At 40.1% G+C, this 20,579-nt stretch overlaps 1 protein-coding gene across 1 annotated transcript in view; it reads left to right on the top strand.

Annotated features, from left to right (window-relative positions):
• The window catches only part of LOC119771704 (ribonuclease inhibitor-like), a 37,799-nt gene extending 23,865 nt beyond the window's left edge, over positions 1-13,934 (top strand). Inside the window, exons 6-8 of the mRNA XM_038267813.1 lie at positions 362-538; positions 12,828-12,998; positions 13,244-13,934. Of these exons, the coding sequence (XP_038123741.1) occupies positions 362-538; positions 12,828-12,849 (199 nt within the window). The 3' untranslated portion in view covers positions 12,850-12,998; positions 13,244-13,934. The remainder of the gene's footprint in view (positions 1-361; positions 539-12,827; positions 12,999-13,243) is intronic.
• Positions 13,935-20,579: the final 6,645 nt, after the last annotated feature.

Here is a 20,579-nt window from a genome sequence, read left to right as displayed (position 1 = left end):
CCTTTTTATGTCTTGTTCCCATTATGGTTATGAATGACCCACAGCAATAAGATGAACCCTAACTGAAGAAAAAGGATAGCTGTCACTCTGACTGGAAGAATTTTTAAGATACCATTTACGGTGGGGTGTGCTGGTCACGTAGTTAGCGTGCAAGACCCATCTACGGAGGCCTTATTCCTCGACATGGCCGACCCGGGTTCATATCCGACATGTGGTTCTTTGTAGCATGTCTCTCCCCCTCTCTCATACCCCCTTTCCTGTCCGCCTGCTGTCGAAACAAACAAGCCACTGTGGATATGTTTGAAGACTTTTCCTCTAAAGTTTTCTCATCTTTTCAACACATCTTTTATTCTTTATTCAGATTGAATTACTGCAGTGTGTCAGAGATCAGCTGTGCTTCTCTGGTCTCAGCTCTGAAGTCCAACCCCTCCCATCTCACAGAACTGAACCTGAGCAACAACTATGACCTGAAAGATGGTGGAGTGAAGCAGCTCTGTGGTTTTCTCCAGTCTCCCCTCTGCAAACTACAGATATTGAGGTCAGTCTCCATGTTTTAGTTTAGTGCTGATATTTCTGATGGTAAAGTTGTGTTGACTCTAAACTGCAGACATATGGCTGATATTCTACTGATCCACACTGAGGATCTTCAGGCTAAAGTCTGATTTCTTCTTCCCTGCTTTGATCCAGTTAAAGTTTATTTCTTTTTCAAACTTCCTCTCATGATTTATTCAATAATAAGCAGGAAACATGAAACAATGAGTTGAATTTCAGTGTGGGGTTGCAGCATTATCCAGAACTTCCCAGAATCCAGTGAATTTAGAGCTGATAATGCAGGAAATTCCCACTCCCATTCCCAGCAACATTATTTAGTGATGTTGAGCCAACATGGGCAGCAGTGTGGAACGCAGGAAAAAGAAAAAAATGCTGATAAAGAGGAAGATAGAAGAAATAAAAAACCCTGATGTGTCATTTAGTTTAATCCATGGATGTACACTATATTGCCAAAAGTATTTGCTCACCTGCCTTGACTCACATATGAGCTTAAGTGACATCCCGTTCCTAATCCATAGGGTTCAATATGACGTCGGTCCACCCTTTGCAGCTAGAACAGCTTCAACTCTTCTGGGAAGGCTGTCCACAAGGTTTAGGAGTGTGTTTATGGGAATTTTTGACCATTCTTCCAGAAGCGCATTTGTGAGGTCGCACACTGATGTTGGACGAGAAGGCCTGGCTCTCAGTCTCCGCTCTAATTCATCCCAAAGGTGTTCTATCGGGTTGAGGTCAGGACTCTGTGCAGGCCAGTCAAGTTCATCCACACCAGACTCTGTCATCCATGTCTTTATGGACCTTGCTTTGTGCACTGGTGCACAGTCATGTTGGAAGAGGAAGGGGCCAGCTCCAAACTGTTCCCACAAAGTTGGGAGCATGGAATTGTCCAAAATGTCTTGGTATGCTGAAGCATTCAGAGTTCCTTTCACTGGAACTAAGGGGCCAAGCCCAGCTCCTGAAAAACAACCCCACACCATAATCCCCCCTCCACCAAACTTTACACTTGGCACAATGCAGTCAGACAAGTACCGTTCTCCTGGCAACCGCCAAACCCAGACCCGTCCATCAGATTGCCAGATGGAGAAGCGCGATTCGTCACTCCAGAGAACGCGTCTCCACTGCTCTAGAGTCCAGTGGCGGCGTGCTTTACACCACCGCATCCGACGCTTTGCATTGCCCTTGGTGATGTATGGCTTGGATGCAGCTGCTCGACCATGGAAACCCATTCCATGAAGCTCTCTGCGCACTGTTCTTGAGCTAATCTGAAGGCCACATGAAGTTTGGAGGTCTGTAGTGATTGACTCTGCAGAAAGTTGGCGACCTCTTCGCACTATGCGCGTCAGCATCCGCTGACCCCGCTCCGTCAGTTTACGTGGCCTACCTCTTCGTGGCTGAGTTGCTGTCGTTCCCAAACACTTCCATTTTCTTATAATACAGCTGACAGTTGACTGTGGAATATTTAGGAGCGAGGAAATTTCACGACTGGATTTGTTGCACAGGTGGCATCCTATCACAGTTCCACGCTGGAATTCACTGAGCTCCTGAGAGCGACCCATTCTTTCACAAATGTTTGTAAAAACAGTCTGCATGCCTAGGTGCTTGAATTTATACACCTGTGGCCATGGAAGTGATTGGAACACCTGATTCCAATAATTTGGATGGGTGAGCAAATACTTTTGGCAATATAGTGTATTTCTGAGCTGAACTCACATTTCTGAGAACTTTGAACTGAACGATGCAGTTTTTGAAGTGAGGAACATCAAGTGAACGAAGCTCATCGTGACGTCATTTAATGTTGTTCTGTTTAAGGTGAACTAAAGATTGTCCCGTTTTTTGGGGGGTAAACTTTAGTAAATTTCCTAGAGAAAGAGCAGCAGCATTTCTCCTTAGGCGCTCAGGTTCTGCTGTCGCTGCCATCGGGCAGCAGAGACCTAGTTCTGCTCTGTGAGAAACTCCATCAGTCATTTAGGCCTTTAAACGTGACTCTGCCGTCTTCAGCTTTGCTTTCTATGTCAGGACATGAACTGAAGGCTCCAACCTTAAAGCTCTCAGGTTCCTCTGAGGGATTTCTTCTTGGTTTGTGGACGGAGATGCAGCCCAGAGAACCATGAAGTAACATTGATCAGCTGGCTCATTTAAAGACACAATGACATTCATGCTGTGCTTTGATGGACCATTTCTGCTTGGATGGAGGCTTGAAGAGGCCTGAACATGAGGTGGAGCCTTGGACACAAACTTTGAGCTGCAGCTGGGATCTAGAAAGGAAAACTGCTTGGTTTTGTTCACAGAGTTTTAGAAATCAGGATTTTTTTGTCCTGCTCCATTTTCAGGCGTTTGCCGTCCGTAAACTTTTAGTCTGGACCCTACCAATGTTTTCTAAATGAGACCCAGGACTGGGAACCACTGGGCTGTTGGATCATCCAGACACTGATTACTGAAGGACATCATTACCTGTTTATGTTTGGACTTTATTTCAGTACATGAAGATAAATAAAGAAGAACTAGTTCCAGTAGGAGCTGTGAACTGAGTTCAGAATATTTAGGTAGAGAACTATTGTTAGGTTTAAACACCAAACACCTTATTCAACCTGCACAAAAGAAAGACACAGAGAATTTAGTATAATTTACTTGCAAGGAGAGGGGGTCAGAAACTGCATTCAGTTACAAACTCCAACCCACTCTGAAGCAGTTTCCGCTCTCTCCAAGCTTTTTATTAAGGAACTCCCTGGCTACAAATGTGGTTCCGACTGCTAAAAGGGAGGGGGGGTGAAACCAGTCGGAACCAGAAGTTCTGTATAACATCATACAACATCATAAGATAAGGAGAGCCTCCACTCCTTATCCGGTGCTAGTGTGTACAGTTCTCCGTGTTCTCTCCTTGACCCCGACTGGCCTTCCTGGACACACTAATAGCAAGCATTAGTAACACAGCAAGTAAAACATTTCAACACTCTGTGTAATACAAGTAAACAGGAATATGCAAATGTGTAAGTATGAATGTATAAGTATAATATGATTAAAGTAATATGATTAAAGTAAAATAACTTGTTCAATTAATCCAACATTTCCCTCCTGTTTATTCACTTTAAGCTATTTATTTTATCATTCAGTAGTTACTTCTTTTCAGATTTTCAACTAAGAAATCATTTTTAGCTATAAAGGGTACACTCAGAGGTACTTTAAACTGATGGGTTATTGTTAATGTCATTGGAATTAGGATAAAAGTCAGGAAAATGTAAAGAGATTTCATCCTCTTCACTGTCTTCATCATCAGATGGGTATTTTTCAGTGGGCATGAGGGCATACATTTCTGCTTTCATGGGTTGTATTGCTGTGGTAATTAGTCTATTTAGCAGCGCTCTAATACATGGAATACAACAACATCCACATAAGGTCAAGATGGTGGCAAATACAGCTATAGACATTAAAATAGAAAGCACCAATTGTTTGTATTTACCAAAAATGTCTCCAAATCCATCCCACATTTTTGTGTCAACTCCAGAATGGTCTTTTATTTTGCTGTTAAGAGAGCGAAGGCCTTCAAGGGCCTTTGTGAGGCTGCCATCAGCAGCGGTGTTGTTGGGAATAAAGGTGCAACACTGATCTCCAAAAATGGAGCACACACCACCCTTTTCAGCTAACAACATGTCAACAGCAATACGGTTCTGGAAAGCCATCAGAGAGGTAGCTGACAATTGTTCATGGACTGCGGAGAAGCCTTGTTCTGTTCTATTTCCCAGCCTCTGGACGTTATAATGGATGTAGTTGATCCTGTCTACATTTTTATTTATAGTACACCACCAGCATAAGAAAGATTCAAATCCTGCAGAAACTTGATTGGCTAGTTTATACTCATCAGGAACACCTCTGGGTACACCAATGCTATCAATATAAGTAGGGTCATCTCCACTCCATGCATTTTCAGATGCCCTCCTCCTTCTAGTATGCTCTGTGTGAGGTAAAATGCTGTTTGCAGTCGTTAACAATTCATCTGTTGTGAGTGATGTAACAGAAACAGGTAAAATCAAAGTGACCACAGCACACAATCCAGTGGTGTTGCATGGAAGTCTGTCAAACAATTTGTCATCTCCACACCACCACCAGATGTCGCTGCGGGATTGAGGTTTAAAAAAAATGGATACCAGTAAAATGCTTGCACATTGTGTTTCATTTAGTGTGCCTAGTTTCGGGCCCATTCCGGTCCTGTTTACACAGGTGAAATTTGCCACAGCTACTTTTTTCAAAAAGATTTTTTATTTTTTTTCTCAGCTGTGGTCAGGGGATAGATCTTATCCCAATAGGTGCAATTATCAGTTGGGACCGTATAATTCATTATATTTAGAAGACATTGAGGAGTTATGGTAGCAGGAACCACACGTAACAGCGGTCTGGCTCCCATACACACAAGACAATCATTAGACACTGTTTTAGCTGCTTGTTCTGCCATTAAAAGCTAGTTGTTTGTTTGCCCAGAGATTCCAGTGGTGACTTGAAACAATTCATCTGTTTTAAGCGGAACATTAATATTTTGAATTTTTATCTGTTCACCTTGGGCAGAAGTAAGAACAAATACAATGTCCAACATGGATCGGTTTCACTAGACCGTGCACATAGAAATGAGGAAGAACAGCCTTCCTTCTCAAGGGGTTCTGCTGTGGAGTTTATTGTCATAGTGAAAACTTTGGAGGCATGGTTAACAGTGAACCCTGATATTCTACTCATCCATTTCTTAGCTAAATGTGTCCATCCATATGATCCCTTTTTCCACTGTCCAGTGGTTCTAAATACGTCTCCCCAACCATTATGAGTTCTTTGAACTACGCGAGGAAATAGGTAGAAATCATAACCGCGCCAATTTCCCGGGTCATGTTTAAATCTTTGCGAGAATGTTTGAAAAGGAATAGTCACCAAACTGATTACTCTAGTAGAGTTATAGCAGAGATAGACGTCCCTTTTACAAATAGCTGGATCTTGAGGGCAACAAGAATCCTTGCTCTGAGCGAGAGCTAAAAACAAAACTAATATGAATAATCGCAACATCATCTAGGTTCAAACTTCAAAAAGTGTTCTATATGGATAATCTTTTTACACAATGGTCTACTTCCTATGACCTCTCGGCAGAGTTGTTGAACCTTCACCAGTTTGAGATGGTTGTATACTAAAAATACAACCCCCTTTGTATGATGGACTTCCTCTGAAGGTCGGTGAAGGAGACCAAATGTGTATTCTATAACAGGTACCACAGTAGAATTACTAGAGTGCTAAGCAGTATGGTAAGGTTCCAGAGAATAATTAAGAAAGTTATTTTACTTATTACTCATCTGATCTAACTATCACTTTCTTGCAATCCATTTAGAAAACAAATCTATTATAACCAAACAGAATTGAAAGGATAAATAGGTTTAGGGAAAGCACCTTTTTTAGGTCTTAAATTTCCTTGAAGATTATGTTTAGCACATATTAGACATGCTTTACAAAAGTTTTTTGCATAGAATATAAATCCATATGCTGTATAATGATGCTCAATGCTCAATCAATCCTACAATCCTCCCGGTTGAGACATGAGTAAAATCATGACTCAATATAGCAGCTCATTCAAAGATTTTTTTTTTATTTGGAAGGATTGGTTTATGTTCTGGTCACATATAGGTGCCATTATGGATTTTAAGATAGTTTGGCTGATTAACATGTTTGTTTCGTTGAATGTCATCCCCACTTCACATGTATTTAATAAGAAATGTTATGTTTAATGCAATGTTACGATGAAATTAGGACAGCAACTAACAATTATTTTGTAAATCGATCAGTCTATCGTTAATTCTTTCGATTAATTGGTTAGCCAAATGTTTTGTAAAGAAGATTACTAATGACATTAAACCAGGTGAAACCAAAACATCTCCTCCTGAAGAGCTCCGGACGGAAAGTATTGACTGACAAAAACATTTTATAATCGTATTTGCAAAATGTTTATAAATGTATTTTACAGTTTTGGTATGATTACTGATCCAAGTGGGTTTACTCTGTCAGGGAAAGCCAGATTTTACATGTATATTATGTTTTAGAGTCTCTATACTCCATTTAATGATGAATCACTAAATTTGTTTACGAATATGCAAATAATCAATTAACATGATTCATGTTTTCAGCCACAGATAAAATACATGAGATGGGCAACACAGAGTACCTACAGCCCAGATGTTTAACTTTTATAGTGAAGTTATTATTTTAATGAATGTATTATTTTGCTTGATACAGAGAGAGCATAGTAGGTAAAAATATAAGAGTGGGGTTTAACTCTGCACAATTCTATATATTCAGAAGAAAGTACTGTATTTACCGTCTGTCTCAATTGTTCAAATAAAATCATTTACAAAGTGGAAAACAGTCCTAATTCCACATTCATCAGAGCCGGTGATACTTCAACATTGATAAACAGCATCTAGTTAGTGTAGTGCTTAAAAATGTTTATTAATGTAGCAAAATGCTCCTTTTCTCTTTAAACAATTAATTCCTCTCATCAGTACTGATGCTCATGTCAAGCATAAAAAAGGGCATGCATAATGCATAGTACCAATGACACCAGACCAATAGTGTCCCTACCAAAGTTCAAATCAAACCTACGCCCTTGGGTGCCATCCTTCATTGCAGCGCCCCCTTTTTTTATTTTTATTTTATTTATTTATTTCTTTATTTTTATCCAAGTAAGTTTTTCATAGTCTTTATCAGGACCTGGAGAATCTTTGTACACCATGGTAATGTGTAGGTCATTCGGGTCCATGGACTGCTGTACAGTCAGGGATGGGATGCCCGGCCTCTGTCTAAGCAAAGCATGGCTAGAGCATCCCTGCCTAAGAGGTTAACTGGACATTCAGGTAATGTCAGTACAGACAGCTGGCAGGAGAGTCCTTCAGGGTCTCTCAACCACACAAGCTGGATCTCCTGCACAGCCTTTAAATGACCTTGAGCTGATCGGACTATGACAGTCTCAGGTCCTTGGCCAGCACCTGGAATTTGTTGTTTAACAGTTGTTCTGCATGCACCACTGTCACACAGGAAAACTGTTGGGGTTCACATGTATAGTTAATACAGCTATTCCTTATTTGTGCATATTAATTATGTTTTTGATAAAAATGCTTTGGCTAAAATGCCATCAGAAGGCTGATAAATAGAGAGGAAAAAGGGACAAGAAGAGAGGGACAAAACCTAGAACAAATAATGGATGTCTATTCTATTAACATTTCTCTATCTGTAGAACGGGACTGTTTTATAGGTTTTCTTGTCAGGGGGCCCCCTGCCTGTCCATGCCTAGGGCCCCAAATTTCCTAAATCCGCCCCTGCCTATAGACCATCATGACAGGAAAAAATGGATTTTCAGCTGGCCCCTGACCCGCCAAAGGATTGGGCAGCTCGATTAAAGGAAACACCTCAGTTTCAGGTTTGGGTTCAGGGGCTGGCTGTGGGGAGATTAAGCCTCCCCCCATATCTTTTTTTTAACCAAGCCCCCACAGGTCCCCCAGAACGGGTAACCCTTGTGGAGGTGCTGGGCATAGGAGAATAAGCCGGTGGATTCTCAACTTTAGGAGCTGGCAAGACTGGGGCTGAAGCAGAAGCAGCAGCAGCACCAAGTTCATTTGGGTCTTGCTGTAAAGCTGCTTGTGCAGCTGCTTGTGCTTGCTGTAATAATGCTGAATATGGACCTACAGGTAAATCATCTTTACGATGGGTATGTGCAAGGGTATGGGTTCTTTCATTGTAGTTCTGCAGGCTCCTGTATCACACAAAATTTAACAGGAGTGCCCTGGACCATCAGAACTATTTCTGGTCTATATTTTTCTTTTGAAAAACAAATCTTCTAGGTTTAAGACATCCATATTTTCATCCCCTATCTCTCTAATAGAAAATGGCTGCTCATCTAGTCATGCTGAGCTTCCTATTTTTGTGGTTTACTTCGACAGTGTCTAGCTATGTGGCCTTTTTTTCCACATGACCAACACGCTCTGGAATCATCAGTTGAGTGTGATCCAAAGCCTCTTCCCCTTACACGGCCTCGACCTCTGCCTTGGCCTCTACCTCTGGACTGCTGATAAAACACAGTGTCCTCTTCCTCCTGATAAAAGACAGTGGATTCTTTATTTTTATTCTTTTTACTTTTTATGACTTTCTCAGCATGCAGGGCGTGATTTATATTATTTTGAAGTGTTCCACCACTCATCTCTATGTGGTGACGATTTACCCATTCTTGAATTATACATTCTTCCACATCCTTCTTTGGAGAGGGAATTCCTTCTACTGCTTTTCTTTGTTTCTCCTCTCTCTTAACTCTACGCTTTCCCTCTTCTCTCTGTCCTGCTAATTTCATCCAGACCATGGTTTGCATGTAACCTTCTTTTGCCATCAAAGTGTCTTTATTTTTGCTTTTTGTTTTTATTTTTTGTTGCAATTCTTTAATGTTTGTGGTGCTCAATTTGCCATTAAAACCGTAGTTTTTTATCCAGTAACACAACGGCTCTACCACCGATGGGTCATCATTTTCGACTGCTTTCCAATCTTTACACTGGAGTTTCTCTAATAACTTCTGTTTTTCTTTACTTTGCCCTTTTCCCATTTTGAACTAAATTTGGGCCCAGTGGGTTTTTAACACCTGTCGTGTTCTAAACACTGGGGCTTCAGACAAGATGGTGATCAACTACTTTTCGTGGTAAAACTCACTTCAACCTTTACAGGTGGAGTTTTCTTGTCTACAAACATCCACAAAAGCTCACCATTTAACCCTTGTCTTTTTGGTATGAAATACAGATATCTAGTGATATCTATATTTCCTTTCACATACACACACTCACACACACACTGCGCAGTTAACTTTTACTTTTTTTCCTTTTTCCTTTATTTTAAACACAGAGGACGCCGCCGTCCTATGCAGAATTTAACTAGTTTACAAACTAGGGGAGCCTGCCCTCCCACGGACTTTAACTGTTTTAAAATTTCTATTTTACCTGATAGAGTCTAGAATTGTCAGGGTTTTAGTACAAAGGGGAATCTCGCTACCCCACGCGGAGAGGACTTCGCCGTCCTTCACTTCTATCTTTTTTATTTTTATAATTTTATAAATTTTTTATTTTTATATTTTTATATATATATATATTTTTTTTTTTCTAATAATTCACTCACTCCTTATTAAAAGAAAAACTACTCACAATTCTCTGCGTCCTCGAAATGCTTCAACCGTCGGACCCCAGCTTGTAAGGGAGAGACCAGTCCCGTAAAGGGTCTCTTTGCTGCGGCCGCAGGCTTATCTGGATCTCACTCACCTGCTGGGGGTCGTCGGGTATCTTGCAATCCGGCTCGAAGGACCAATTAATGTTAGGTTTAAACACCAAACACCTTATTCAACCTGCACAAAAGAAAGACACAGAGAATTTAGTATAATTTACTTGCAAGGAGAGGGGGTCAGAAACTGCATTCAGTTACAAACTCCAACCCACTCTGAAGCAGTTTCCGCTCTCTCCAAGCTTTTTATTAAGGAACTCCCTGGCTACAAATGTGGTTCCGACTGCTAAAAGGGAGGGGGGGTGAAACCAGTCGGAACCAGAAGTTCTGTATAACATCATACAACATCATAAGATAAGGAGAGCTTCCACTCCTTATCCGGTGCTAGTGTGTACAGTTCTCCGTGTTTTCTCCTTGACCCCGACTGGCCTTCCTGGACACACTAATAGCAAGCACAGCAAGTAAAACATTTCAACACTCTGTGTAAAACAAGTAAACAGGAATATGCAAATGTGTAAGTATGAATGTATAAGTATAATATGATTAAAGTAATATGATTAAAGTAGAATAACCTGTACAATTAATCCAACAACTATGAACATGAATCAGTTGATCTGAACCTGCTTGAACTGAGTTCAGAACCAGTTCTAGTTCAGGGAGAACTGGGTCAGCACTGGTAGAAGGTTCTAGATCTCTTTCTAACCTTCATCAGGTTAGTTATTCTACAGGATGTCTTTAAAATCTGATTGTTCCTTATGTTCCTAACAGAGCACTTCGCTCTCAATCTGCAGGTTTACTAGTGGTTCCTAGAATTTCTAAAAGTAGAATGGGAGGCAGATCTTTTAGTTATCAGGCTCCTCTCCTGTGGAACCAACTACCAGTTTTAGTCCGTGAGGCAGACACCCTGTCTACTTTTAAGGCTAGGCTTAAAACTTTCCTTTTTGATAAAGCTTATAGTTAGAGTGGCTCAGGTTATCCTGAGCTATCTCTATAGTTATGCTGCTATAGGCTTAGACTTTTGGAGGACATAGGGACCCCCATTTCATCATTCTGCTTCATTCTCTCTCTGTTCTCCTATTCTGCAGAATCTGTTAGTTCAATCTCTAACCTTCTGCTCTCTCTGCTTTTCCTCAGAGTAGCTTTGCCTCGTCTGTTCCTGTTTGGCTGTGACGTCATCCTGGAAAGAAACATCAGCTGTGCTGCTTCTATCAACACCCTTGTTTATAGATGTTGGAGATCGGCCTGTTTTCCAGTGTGGTCCTGTTTCTCTGACCGTGACTGAGTGGATGTGCTTTCTTCGTCCTCTGGCATGGGAGCTGCCTTGGAGCTCGTCTGCCTGGCTGTGTGTTTCCTGGACGGGGCCGCCTTTTACAGCTGCTTTTTGTATCTCTGCTTCTGTCTCCTTGAACCCCAGTCGGCCTCGGCAGATGGCCGCTCACACTGAGCCTGGTTCTGCTGGAGGTTTCTTCCTGTTAAAAGGGAGTTTTTCCTCTCCACTGTCGCTACAAGCATGCTTAGTGTGGGGGATTGTATTTGAGTCAATGAGTCAATGCAATCAACTGGTTTTCCTTAGATAGAAAACTTTGTATCAATTTGATCTGGTTGAACTGTAAAGTGCCTTGAGATGACATGTGTTGTGAATTTGGCGCTATATAAATAAACTGAATTGAAAATTGAATTAAAATAGTTCAGTTGATATTTCTGTGAAGAATTTGATAGAATCAGCTGGAAAACAAAGTTCATATCTTCTATTCTAATAAATCTTCTCCTGAGTTGGTCTTTGGACTTGGAGCCTTCAGTTCATATCCTAACATAGAAAGCAAAGCTGAAGTTGGCAGAGTCATGGAGGATGGAAATGAACTGGACTTCCTGTCATTCATTTTCAGGGTGTTATGGCTCAGGGTCCTAAAAACTGGAGACCATGCCACAAGGTGCAGAGAGAAACATTGATTTAGGATCAAACACAGGTTAACAAAAACTAGAATGGATGGAAGTGTCTGTATCAGTGGGGTAGAGCAAATGATTGGATGTGTCTGTGTGATCATCAGAGTGACCACCATTTTTCTGATTTCACCATCAAAATGAGGACCGCTTGTTGTAAAGTGAGGACATTTTTCTGCTCCTGCTGAGCTGCTTTGCTAACAGTTAGCTTTAGGGTTAATGTCAGGGTCAGGGAATAGAAAGGGTTAAAATGACTGAAAATCAATGGAAGACAATACATGATGATGATGATGATGAAGGTGGTGATGATGATGATAAAGATGATGGTGATGATGATGATGGTGTCCAGCAGCACGGCGTCCATCAGGGGGGCGTGGAGAGAGAGAGAAAGAGGCAGGGATTTCTATCCTCTGTTCAGGATCTCCATCACCATAACCTGCAAAGAGGAGGAGCAAACAGGGCAGAAACACCAACACACAACCCAGCTCACAAGGCCTAGGGCTGAACAAAGGGTAGCTGACACACACTGTGTGCAGAGATCCACCTAGGCATGGGCCGCTACTGAGCTCCAATAAAAGCAATAGAAAAGAAAAAGAAGAACTCTGAAATCCAGACGAAAACATGGAAGATGAAAAGAGGTACGATCAGTGCAGGTTCATCATCAACAGGATGGTAGCTTCACTTTTTTCATTTCACACTTTATGTGATGCAGAGTTAGAAAAAATCCTAATGTCAGTTTTTCCAGTATTGTGCAGCCCTACTGTGGAATAATTGATCATCTAGTTGAATTGATCTGCATTCATCTCCATTTGTTCATCTTTCCTCCAAAGTTCTCCAGAACTTGTTTGTTTTTTTCTGTGAAACTTGAAGAATTTGGCAGCAGAAGCTGAGTTTGTATTGATGGAGCTGCTGGTGGAGCTGACAGAGATAAAGAGCTGAAGTCAGCAGGTCTTTATTGGAGCAGCAGCATGTTGGCATTAATATTAATGAGAGCTCTTTAACTGCTTCTGTTGGACTGTTCTAACCTGCATCCTGTTGGATCAGCTCACATCTTTCTATTCTTTATCCAGGTTGGATTGCTGCGGTTTGTAAAAGATCAGCTGTGCTTCTCTGGTCTCAGCTCTGAAGTCAAACCCCTCCCATCTGACACAACTGGACCTGATGAGCAACAAACTGAAGGAGTCAGATGTTCAGCAGCTGCAGGATCTTGTAGAGAGTCCAGACTACAAACTGCAGACTCTGTAAGTAGATGGTTGGAGTGAGTCCAGCTGCTGTCAGCATGATTGTTCTAAACCCAGTTAGTATCAAAGCAAAGATCCAGTGTTTCCAGTAAAGCTGCAGCTTCTCAGTGGGAGGAGAACGGTGACAGGCTTCCTGATTGGACACAGAGACAGCAATCAGCCAATCAGAGGAGCCAGAAGCTGGTTGTGTTCCTGTGTTTGTGTTGATGTGAAGACGACTGTTGTTGTTGTGTTCATGTCTCCAGGAAATGAAGCTGGATTCCAGCTGCCAGCCTTCCAACATGTCTAGAGACAGTGGTCCTCATCCATCAAACTGTGGGAGCATCAGATCTGATCTCAGACTCTTTGTTCTCTCATTTCAACAGGAAACAACTGATCAGTTTCATCTTAGCCACAGCTCTGAGATCAGTCTGAATGCAGCCTGGAAATCAGTGGCTCTGATTTCACAAACCATCATTCCATTTAGTCACCATGTGGTCTTTCTACAGAGCAGAAGCTCTGCTGAAGTCCACTCAGCACATCTGGACATGTGTCCTTCTGTCATTAGTCTCATCCAGATGTGTTCAGGGACAGCCTCCATGTTTATTAGTCAGCTGATATTTCAGAAACAGATGAGATGTTGATCAGCAGCCAGAGTTTCTGTGTTTAAATGGAGCAGCAGCTAACATGTAGCAGCAGTAAATCCATCACTACAGTGTTTGTGCAGCAATGAAGCCTTCAGGACTCTCAGCAGGTGGTTTCCACTGTGGACTGGAGGGAAACCTGCAGAGGAACCAGACTGGATGCTAAAAATGTGTTGAGCTGTGTGAGCTTGGAGCTCAGTGTGTTCACTCCAACACGTTAAGATGAGAGCTGAAAGGAAGCTGGCTCTGCTCCACAGCTGCTCTGAACAGGACTGAAGTCCCTGCTGCTCTTTATCCTGGATGTGCTGCATCACTGACTGACAGCTGATGGAGAGAGAGAGGCTGGAAACACTCACTGATCTCCTCTCTTCATCCTTCTTCTCTCTGCAGGAGGTGATGGAGGTGGTGATCTTAGTGTAGGAGAGAAGCTGATCTGTGTCCTGATGATCCTCAGAGGTTGAAGCTGCAGCAGTTTGAGTTTAAAGAGACTCTGACTGGATCCTGATGATGAACTCTGAGTTTAGAGATTTGTTTGTTTTCATCGTCTCCATAATAACATGTTGATATTCAAATGTTCACATTTTGGATAAAGAAGAAAGGTGGTTTGAGAGGGGCATGAAGAAGCCATCTATTTTAAGAGAGAAAAAAACAACTTTAAATAGAGGTTGTGGACTCAGATTTATATATATATATATATATATATATATATATATATATATATATACACATATATATACACACATCCAATTACACAAGATAATAAAGATAAAAAAGATAAAAATATATAAACATATAGCTCTTCTGTATATCTATATATATGTATGTATATATATGCATATGTATGGCAATTACAGAGGGGATTTATCTGAATCACTTAGATATATATATATATATATATATATATATATATATATATATATATATATATATATATATATATATATATCAGAAAGATGGCCCCCAAAGACAAATGGCTTGGTGAGTACCTCAGGCAGGTGAAAACCAAAAGTGAGGACAAGAAAGAGGAAGGAGAACCATCATGGAGGGACAAGCCGCTGCACGGCGTATACCACAGACAAATAGAAGAAGTGGCTGATATCAAAAAATCCTACCAGTGGCTGGAAAAGGCTGGACTGAAGGACAGCACAGAGGCACTAATCATGGCAGCACAAGAACAGGCACTCAGTACAAGATCAATAGAGGCCGGGGTCTACCACACCAGGCAGGACCCCCGATGCAGACTGTGCAAAGATGCCTCTGAAACCATACAGCACATAACAGCAGGGTGTAAAATGCAGGCAGGAAGTGCATACATGGAACGCCACAACCAGGTAGCTGTCATAGTGTACAGGAACATCTGCCATGAGTATGGGCTGGAAGTCCCAAGGTCAAAATGGAAGACACCTCCTAAGGTAGTTGAGAATGACCGAGCTAAGATCCTATGGGACTTCAAGATCCAGACTGACAAACAGGTGATGGCTAACCAACCAGACATCGTGTTGATGTCACCTTTATGGTCTCCTAACAGCATGGTGTGTCTTGTAATGTCCATTTCATCTCCTTGGGATCTGATTCTGGTGCTTCATGGCTGTAGGTCAGGGTTGGATCATGACTGGAGCAGGAGGAACGTTTTCCAACCCAACAGAGCAGAGAAACACCAGAATCCTTATAGACATGTTTCAGTCAGCCCATCCTGCTCTTCCTCCACCCCCCCGACCCAAGTTAGAGTCTGACCTCTGACCCTGAGGTAGCAAGTCACCTTTTTTTCACCAGACTCCAAATTTTCACCCAAACAGGAATAAAACTATCCTACAGAATGAGGGAAAAAATACATTAATCATATGTTGTGTTGATATGAGAAACAAAAACAGTTTTTTTCCATGAATTGATATAGAAAAATGTAGAGCAGTTCTGGTTTTATTTTAACATTTTCCTACTGTGAGGATGGAATTCTGAGTAGGTCCACTAGGTGGGGATCATTGCTTTGTGGATGGTCAATAGGCTCATGTTCAGTTTTTCAATGTTAAAGCTGTCCTAAGCATGGTGAATGGACTGTTACTGAAGAACAACAGAATAGTGATTCCTCAAGAGTTAAGGCAGGACATTCTACAGGGGATTCATGAGGGTCTCCAAGGTATTAAAAAATGTAAAGAAGAGCTAGAGAATCAGTTTTCTGGCCTGAAATGGATAAAAATGCTGAGGTGCTAATAAGCAAATGTGAAACATGTCAGACATTTAGAAACAAAAAGAGCAAAGAACCAATGATAATATCTGATGTTCAAACATCACCATGGCTGAAAATGGGAATGAATTTGTTTCATTTAAAGGTAAAGACTATTCAGTGATCATTGGTTTCTATTCAAACTATCCGGAGATGGCTGTGTTAGGTTACATGTCATCAAATTGTTTCATAACACATGCTAAATCAATCTGTGGAAGGCATGGCATTCCACAGATTGTGATGAGTGACAATAGACCATGTTTTAGTAGCAGAGAATGGCCAACGTTTATAGAACAGTATGATTTTAAGCATGTAACATCAAGTCCTCATTATGCACAATCGAATGGAAAAGTGGAGAAAGGAGTTCATATTCTTAAGCAGATTCTGAAGAAAGCTGCAGATAGTAACTCTGACCCATATTTAGCTTAATTAAGCTACAGATTACCAACATTGCAATGTGGATTTTCAACTGCTGAACTTTTGATGAATCAGAAGATTTGTACAACTCTGCCAAGTTATGAAAGTAATGAACAAGGTTTAAAGAATCTGTCAATATTGGAGTAAAAGTTATGAAGAGAGAAAATAAAACAAAAGTCATATTATGACAGATCAGCAAAGATTCTACATCCATTGTCATACAACGATCCAGTAATGATTCAGGATAATAAGGGATGGAATACTATACTGCAACTATTGTGCAGGAAGGAGCTCCATGTTCATTTGAAGTAAAAACAGAAGATGGACAGTTCTGAGACGAAATCATCGCAGTTTGTTGAAAACACCTTTAGAGACTGTTGAGTCAAAAGAAGATTCTAAGGACTCTAAGATTATTTCTCCAACTGAAGCACTTTGTGACATGGACAGTATTGGGGACAATCCCCCTTTGTTGCAAAGATCAACCAGAATGGTGGAAAAAACTGATAGAAAAAAAGTTGAAATGCTTATATCTTGTGATTCCCGTTTTAAATGTGCGCTATCGGTCTTAAACAATTAATATTGGTATTCTTGGACAGAATTCTTTTGTAACATATTTCCTAAAGAAAGGAGGATAAAGTGTGAGTCCCATGGAAAAGAGTCATTAATAAAAGTGTCTGAGCAATACAAGATGCAAGACGCCTGGTCGAACATGAATATAACAGCTATTACATTAAATTGGAATCAAAATATTAATGAGCATATAAACTTTTTTTTAAACTTTCTTTGGACTCTGAAGTAAAGTTTTGTGGCAAAAGCAGCGGGTAAAAGAAGATGAGACGATCACAACAGCGCTCCAGTAAAGAACCTTCAATAGCAGCCTGGAAAATTATGCAGATGTACTGTAGGCCCACATCATTTGTCAGCTGAGAAATCACAGCATATTCAATGTTGTTCCAGTTCATAATAAAAAACAACAAGCTCAAAGTTCATAGTTGACTTTTTTTCAAGCAATGAACTAACTTCACAAACCTATAAATGAACTAGTTTAAGTTCATTTGGTAAATGAAGCCACAATCCTCCACAATAGAAGCTCATATTTCCCCCTTTAACTGTTTGATCATAATATATAGGAAGAAATTGAAAATCCTAGATGAAGGATCAAAATCAGAAAATATCTGGATCAAAATGATTTCTTCCTTTCCTCATTCAGTAGCAGATATTTCCACAGATAGCTCTGATGCTTTAACTCCATGTGTGGCTTTAAATGTGAAGTGGACGTGGCTGATGGACGAACATGTTTGTTAAGTCCTGGTGGGAACAGTTTATACTAAACGTGAGGTTTTTTCTGTGCCAGTCTTCCTTTGTTAGTTGATCAAACTCTGCCAAGCGCTCTGCTAAACTGGCATCGGAAATCCCAGCAGATGAGTCTGAATGGAGCAGACTGGTACTAGCAGTAGACCTGCTGCTCTGTCAGGCTGTTTGCTGTAATAAGTAACATAAAACCTGACATTATCCAATGAAAAGTGTCGTTATCAATTGAATGCCAACGTGAGCTGTGTGTGTCGCTCATTATTCTCAGAGTGAACGTCGCTCTCGTTCACGTTTATTACTTCAAAACTAATCCGTTCACTAAAAATAGGAACATATTCTTTAAACACCGTTCATGCTAAACACTGATTATGTCCTGGAAGTATTGTTGAGAATGAAATAGGTTGTAATTTATGCTGCTTTATTTTTCCAAACAACTGGTATTTTCTGTGTATTTTTAGCAACAGAGGAGGAAAAATTGATTCCCTCCAGTTGAGTCAGCAGGCAAATTTTAGAGGCACTAAGATGTTTTCAACCCCTCAAAAGATAATTTGTTGGTTTTTAATTATATTGATTGTTTTTAACTCCTCCCACTGAACAATTTTTTTTTGTAATGATGTGATGATTTACATCCAAATGACGTATACATTTAGTTGATAAATGAAAGGTGAAAAGTTGTTATTTGAAGATCGCTAAAAATACGTTCAAAACTGGGTTTTTTAGCGTATTTTTTAATATCTATTGTTGGACTAATTTGAGAACAATTCAGAGAAACCAAACAGCCAAATATTCAACAATGATTTCTGGACTAAATCAAGACTATGATGGACCGACCTGATTTAGCCTAAAAACCAACGTCTAAATGAAGTCTAGTGTTAGGGGGTTAATATTTCACTTTTACAATGAACTGTTGACCAATCCTACATTATAATGTCAGAATAATAAAACCCTAAACAAATAATAATCATCATATATCAGGGTTTCTTTGCTTCAGTGTAGATAGAGAGCCACATCAGTGAGTCGTTATCCAATCTGTTCCACTTGTTCATATAAAGTAGGCTGGCATCGCTTTAGGATTTAATAATGGATCAATAAATACAATTTACAATTCCTCTTTAATAATTCAATTTAAAATTTACAATTAGAAAACGCTTTTTAAAAAGGATTTCTAATTGTTTGATTTAAATGTTTAATTTCAAATGGCAGTTTTTCTTTTTCACTAAAACACATTTTTTATATCCGTGTTCTTTTATCAAAAATGTTTCAGAGGACCTCAGTATTTTTTAAAGTCTGGTTCCGGCCCTGTGGATGATGATAATAATATACTAATATAAAATCATTTCCCATCAATATTGGCCTGTAGGAGTCAGAGGAGCACAGATGGGGAGGAGAGATATTCCCTTGGAAGGCTGAGTCTAAGGCAGGGCTCACCTACCTGCAGGTAGCCGTCTAAAAATAGCAAAGATTCACCAAAGATAAAACTGAAACTGATTTAAAAAGGAGTTTAGGGAGATTTTTGAATCGTTGTTGAATTATGATTTCCCCTCCATGGACAGAAAAACAACAATAATGAAATAAAAGAATATATAGTTTAAATACCTGATCTGAAAATATATTGTTAAAGCTGAAATATAATTTGTTCAAACATAAAGCAGATGTGGAACATATTCAGTTAAAGTTTCCCCAAAATGATCTGATGTTAAATGACTTTAAAATGTTGAAAAGTTCAGTTTAGGCAACTGGAGGTGAAGTTTTCTAGAAGACGTTTCTCCTCTCATCCAAGAGGCTTCTTCAGTTCTAACTGGTGGTGGGGAGCAAACGTCTTCTAGAAAACTTCACGTCCAGCTGCCTAAACTGAACTTTTCAAGCTTGACCATGACCTGGATGACTGAGAATCTTCAGACTTTAAAATGTTGAAAAGAATTTAGACAAAGCAAAGGGAGTCATTTTCCATCCTAAAATCTGTCTGTCTCTCTTCCCAGGGTAAATCCTCAACCTACTAACTGCTTCATTTGAAACTCATTCTGATTTTTACTAAAGCTTCAATGGAAAGCTATTAAAAAACCACCCAACAATAAATGAGCATGGAGTAGCTCTTTATGTGGTTTGGTTCCCTGGCCTGAAGCAGCTCTCAGGGTCTAAACTGTTGATGACCCCTGATCTAAAGGATTTCACAGGATGGAGTCGTTTGGAATACAGACAGTGTTGGAATTTAATTGAAGGTAATATGAATATGAAACATGAAACATAAAGTGAACAATATCAGACTTAGAAACCATGAGCCTTTATTTAAGAGAGTAATGATTAGAAAGTGGAGATAGCCAAGAAAGATCCAGTGGTGTGAAAAAGTATTTGCCCTCTTCCTGATTTCCTTATTTTAACAAGTTTTTCACACTTAAATGATTCAAAACATAAAACTAGTCAGAATATTAGTCAAAGACAAAACCTGGAAACACAAAATTCAGCTTTAAAAATTAGTATTTATTATTAAAAATCTAATTTGCTTCAAACTAACTTTTTTAACCACTGTGCAAATATTCCAGATTAACTTGATCCAAATAAGTAGTTTAATATTTCTTTAATTCTAGTAATATTTTTAGGGCTTGAAATTAAAACCATTTTAGTCACTTTTGGGCCCAAAATGTAAACCGTGCAACTTTGAACAAATGAAATGTGCAAATATTAAAGAAGCAATGCTGCCTATGCAGGCGCCACTGATCTCTCTGACCACCATCAGTAGGCGATGCGGGTGAAGCGTCTTGCCCAAGGACACAACGGCTGAGATGGATGAAGCTGGGCTTCTAACAGGCGACCCTGCAGTAGCAGGACTAACTGCAGCATCCTGTGCTGCTGTCGCCCCCATGGCATTAGCCTGGATGTTGATCAGAGATGAATCAGTTTACTGTGTTTCAACATAACGGGAAGGTTAAGGCAAAATGCTGAGGGACAAACAGATTGAACAGTCCTGAAAATCTACTGGGAGCTTCAAACATTTTCACAGGAAGTTGTCTC

Source organism: Cyprinodon tularosa, unplaced genomic scaffold, assembly GCF_016077235.1.
Source record: "Cyprinodon tularosa strain WSP-4 unplaced genomic scaffold, ASM1607723v1 ctg686, whole genome shotgun sequence".
Lineage (NCBI taxonomy): Eukaryota > Metazoa > Chordata > Actinopteri > Cyprinodontiformes > Cyprinodontidae > Cyprinodon > Cyprinodon tularosa.
Note: the sequence above shows the minus strand (reverse complement) of the source record. Positions and strands in the feature narration are given on the sequence as shown.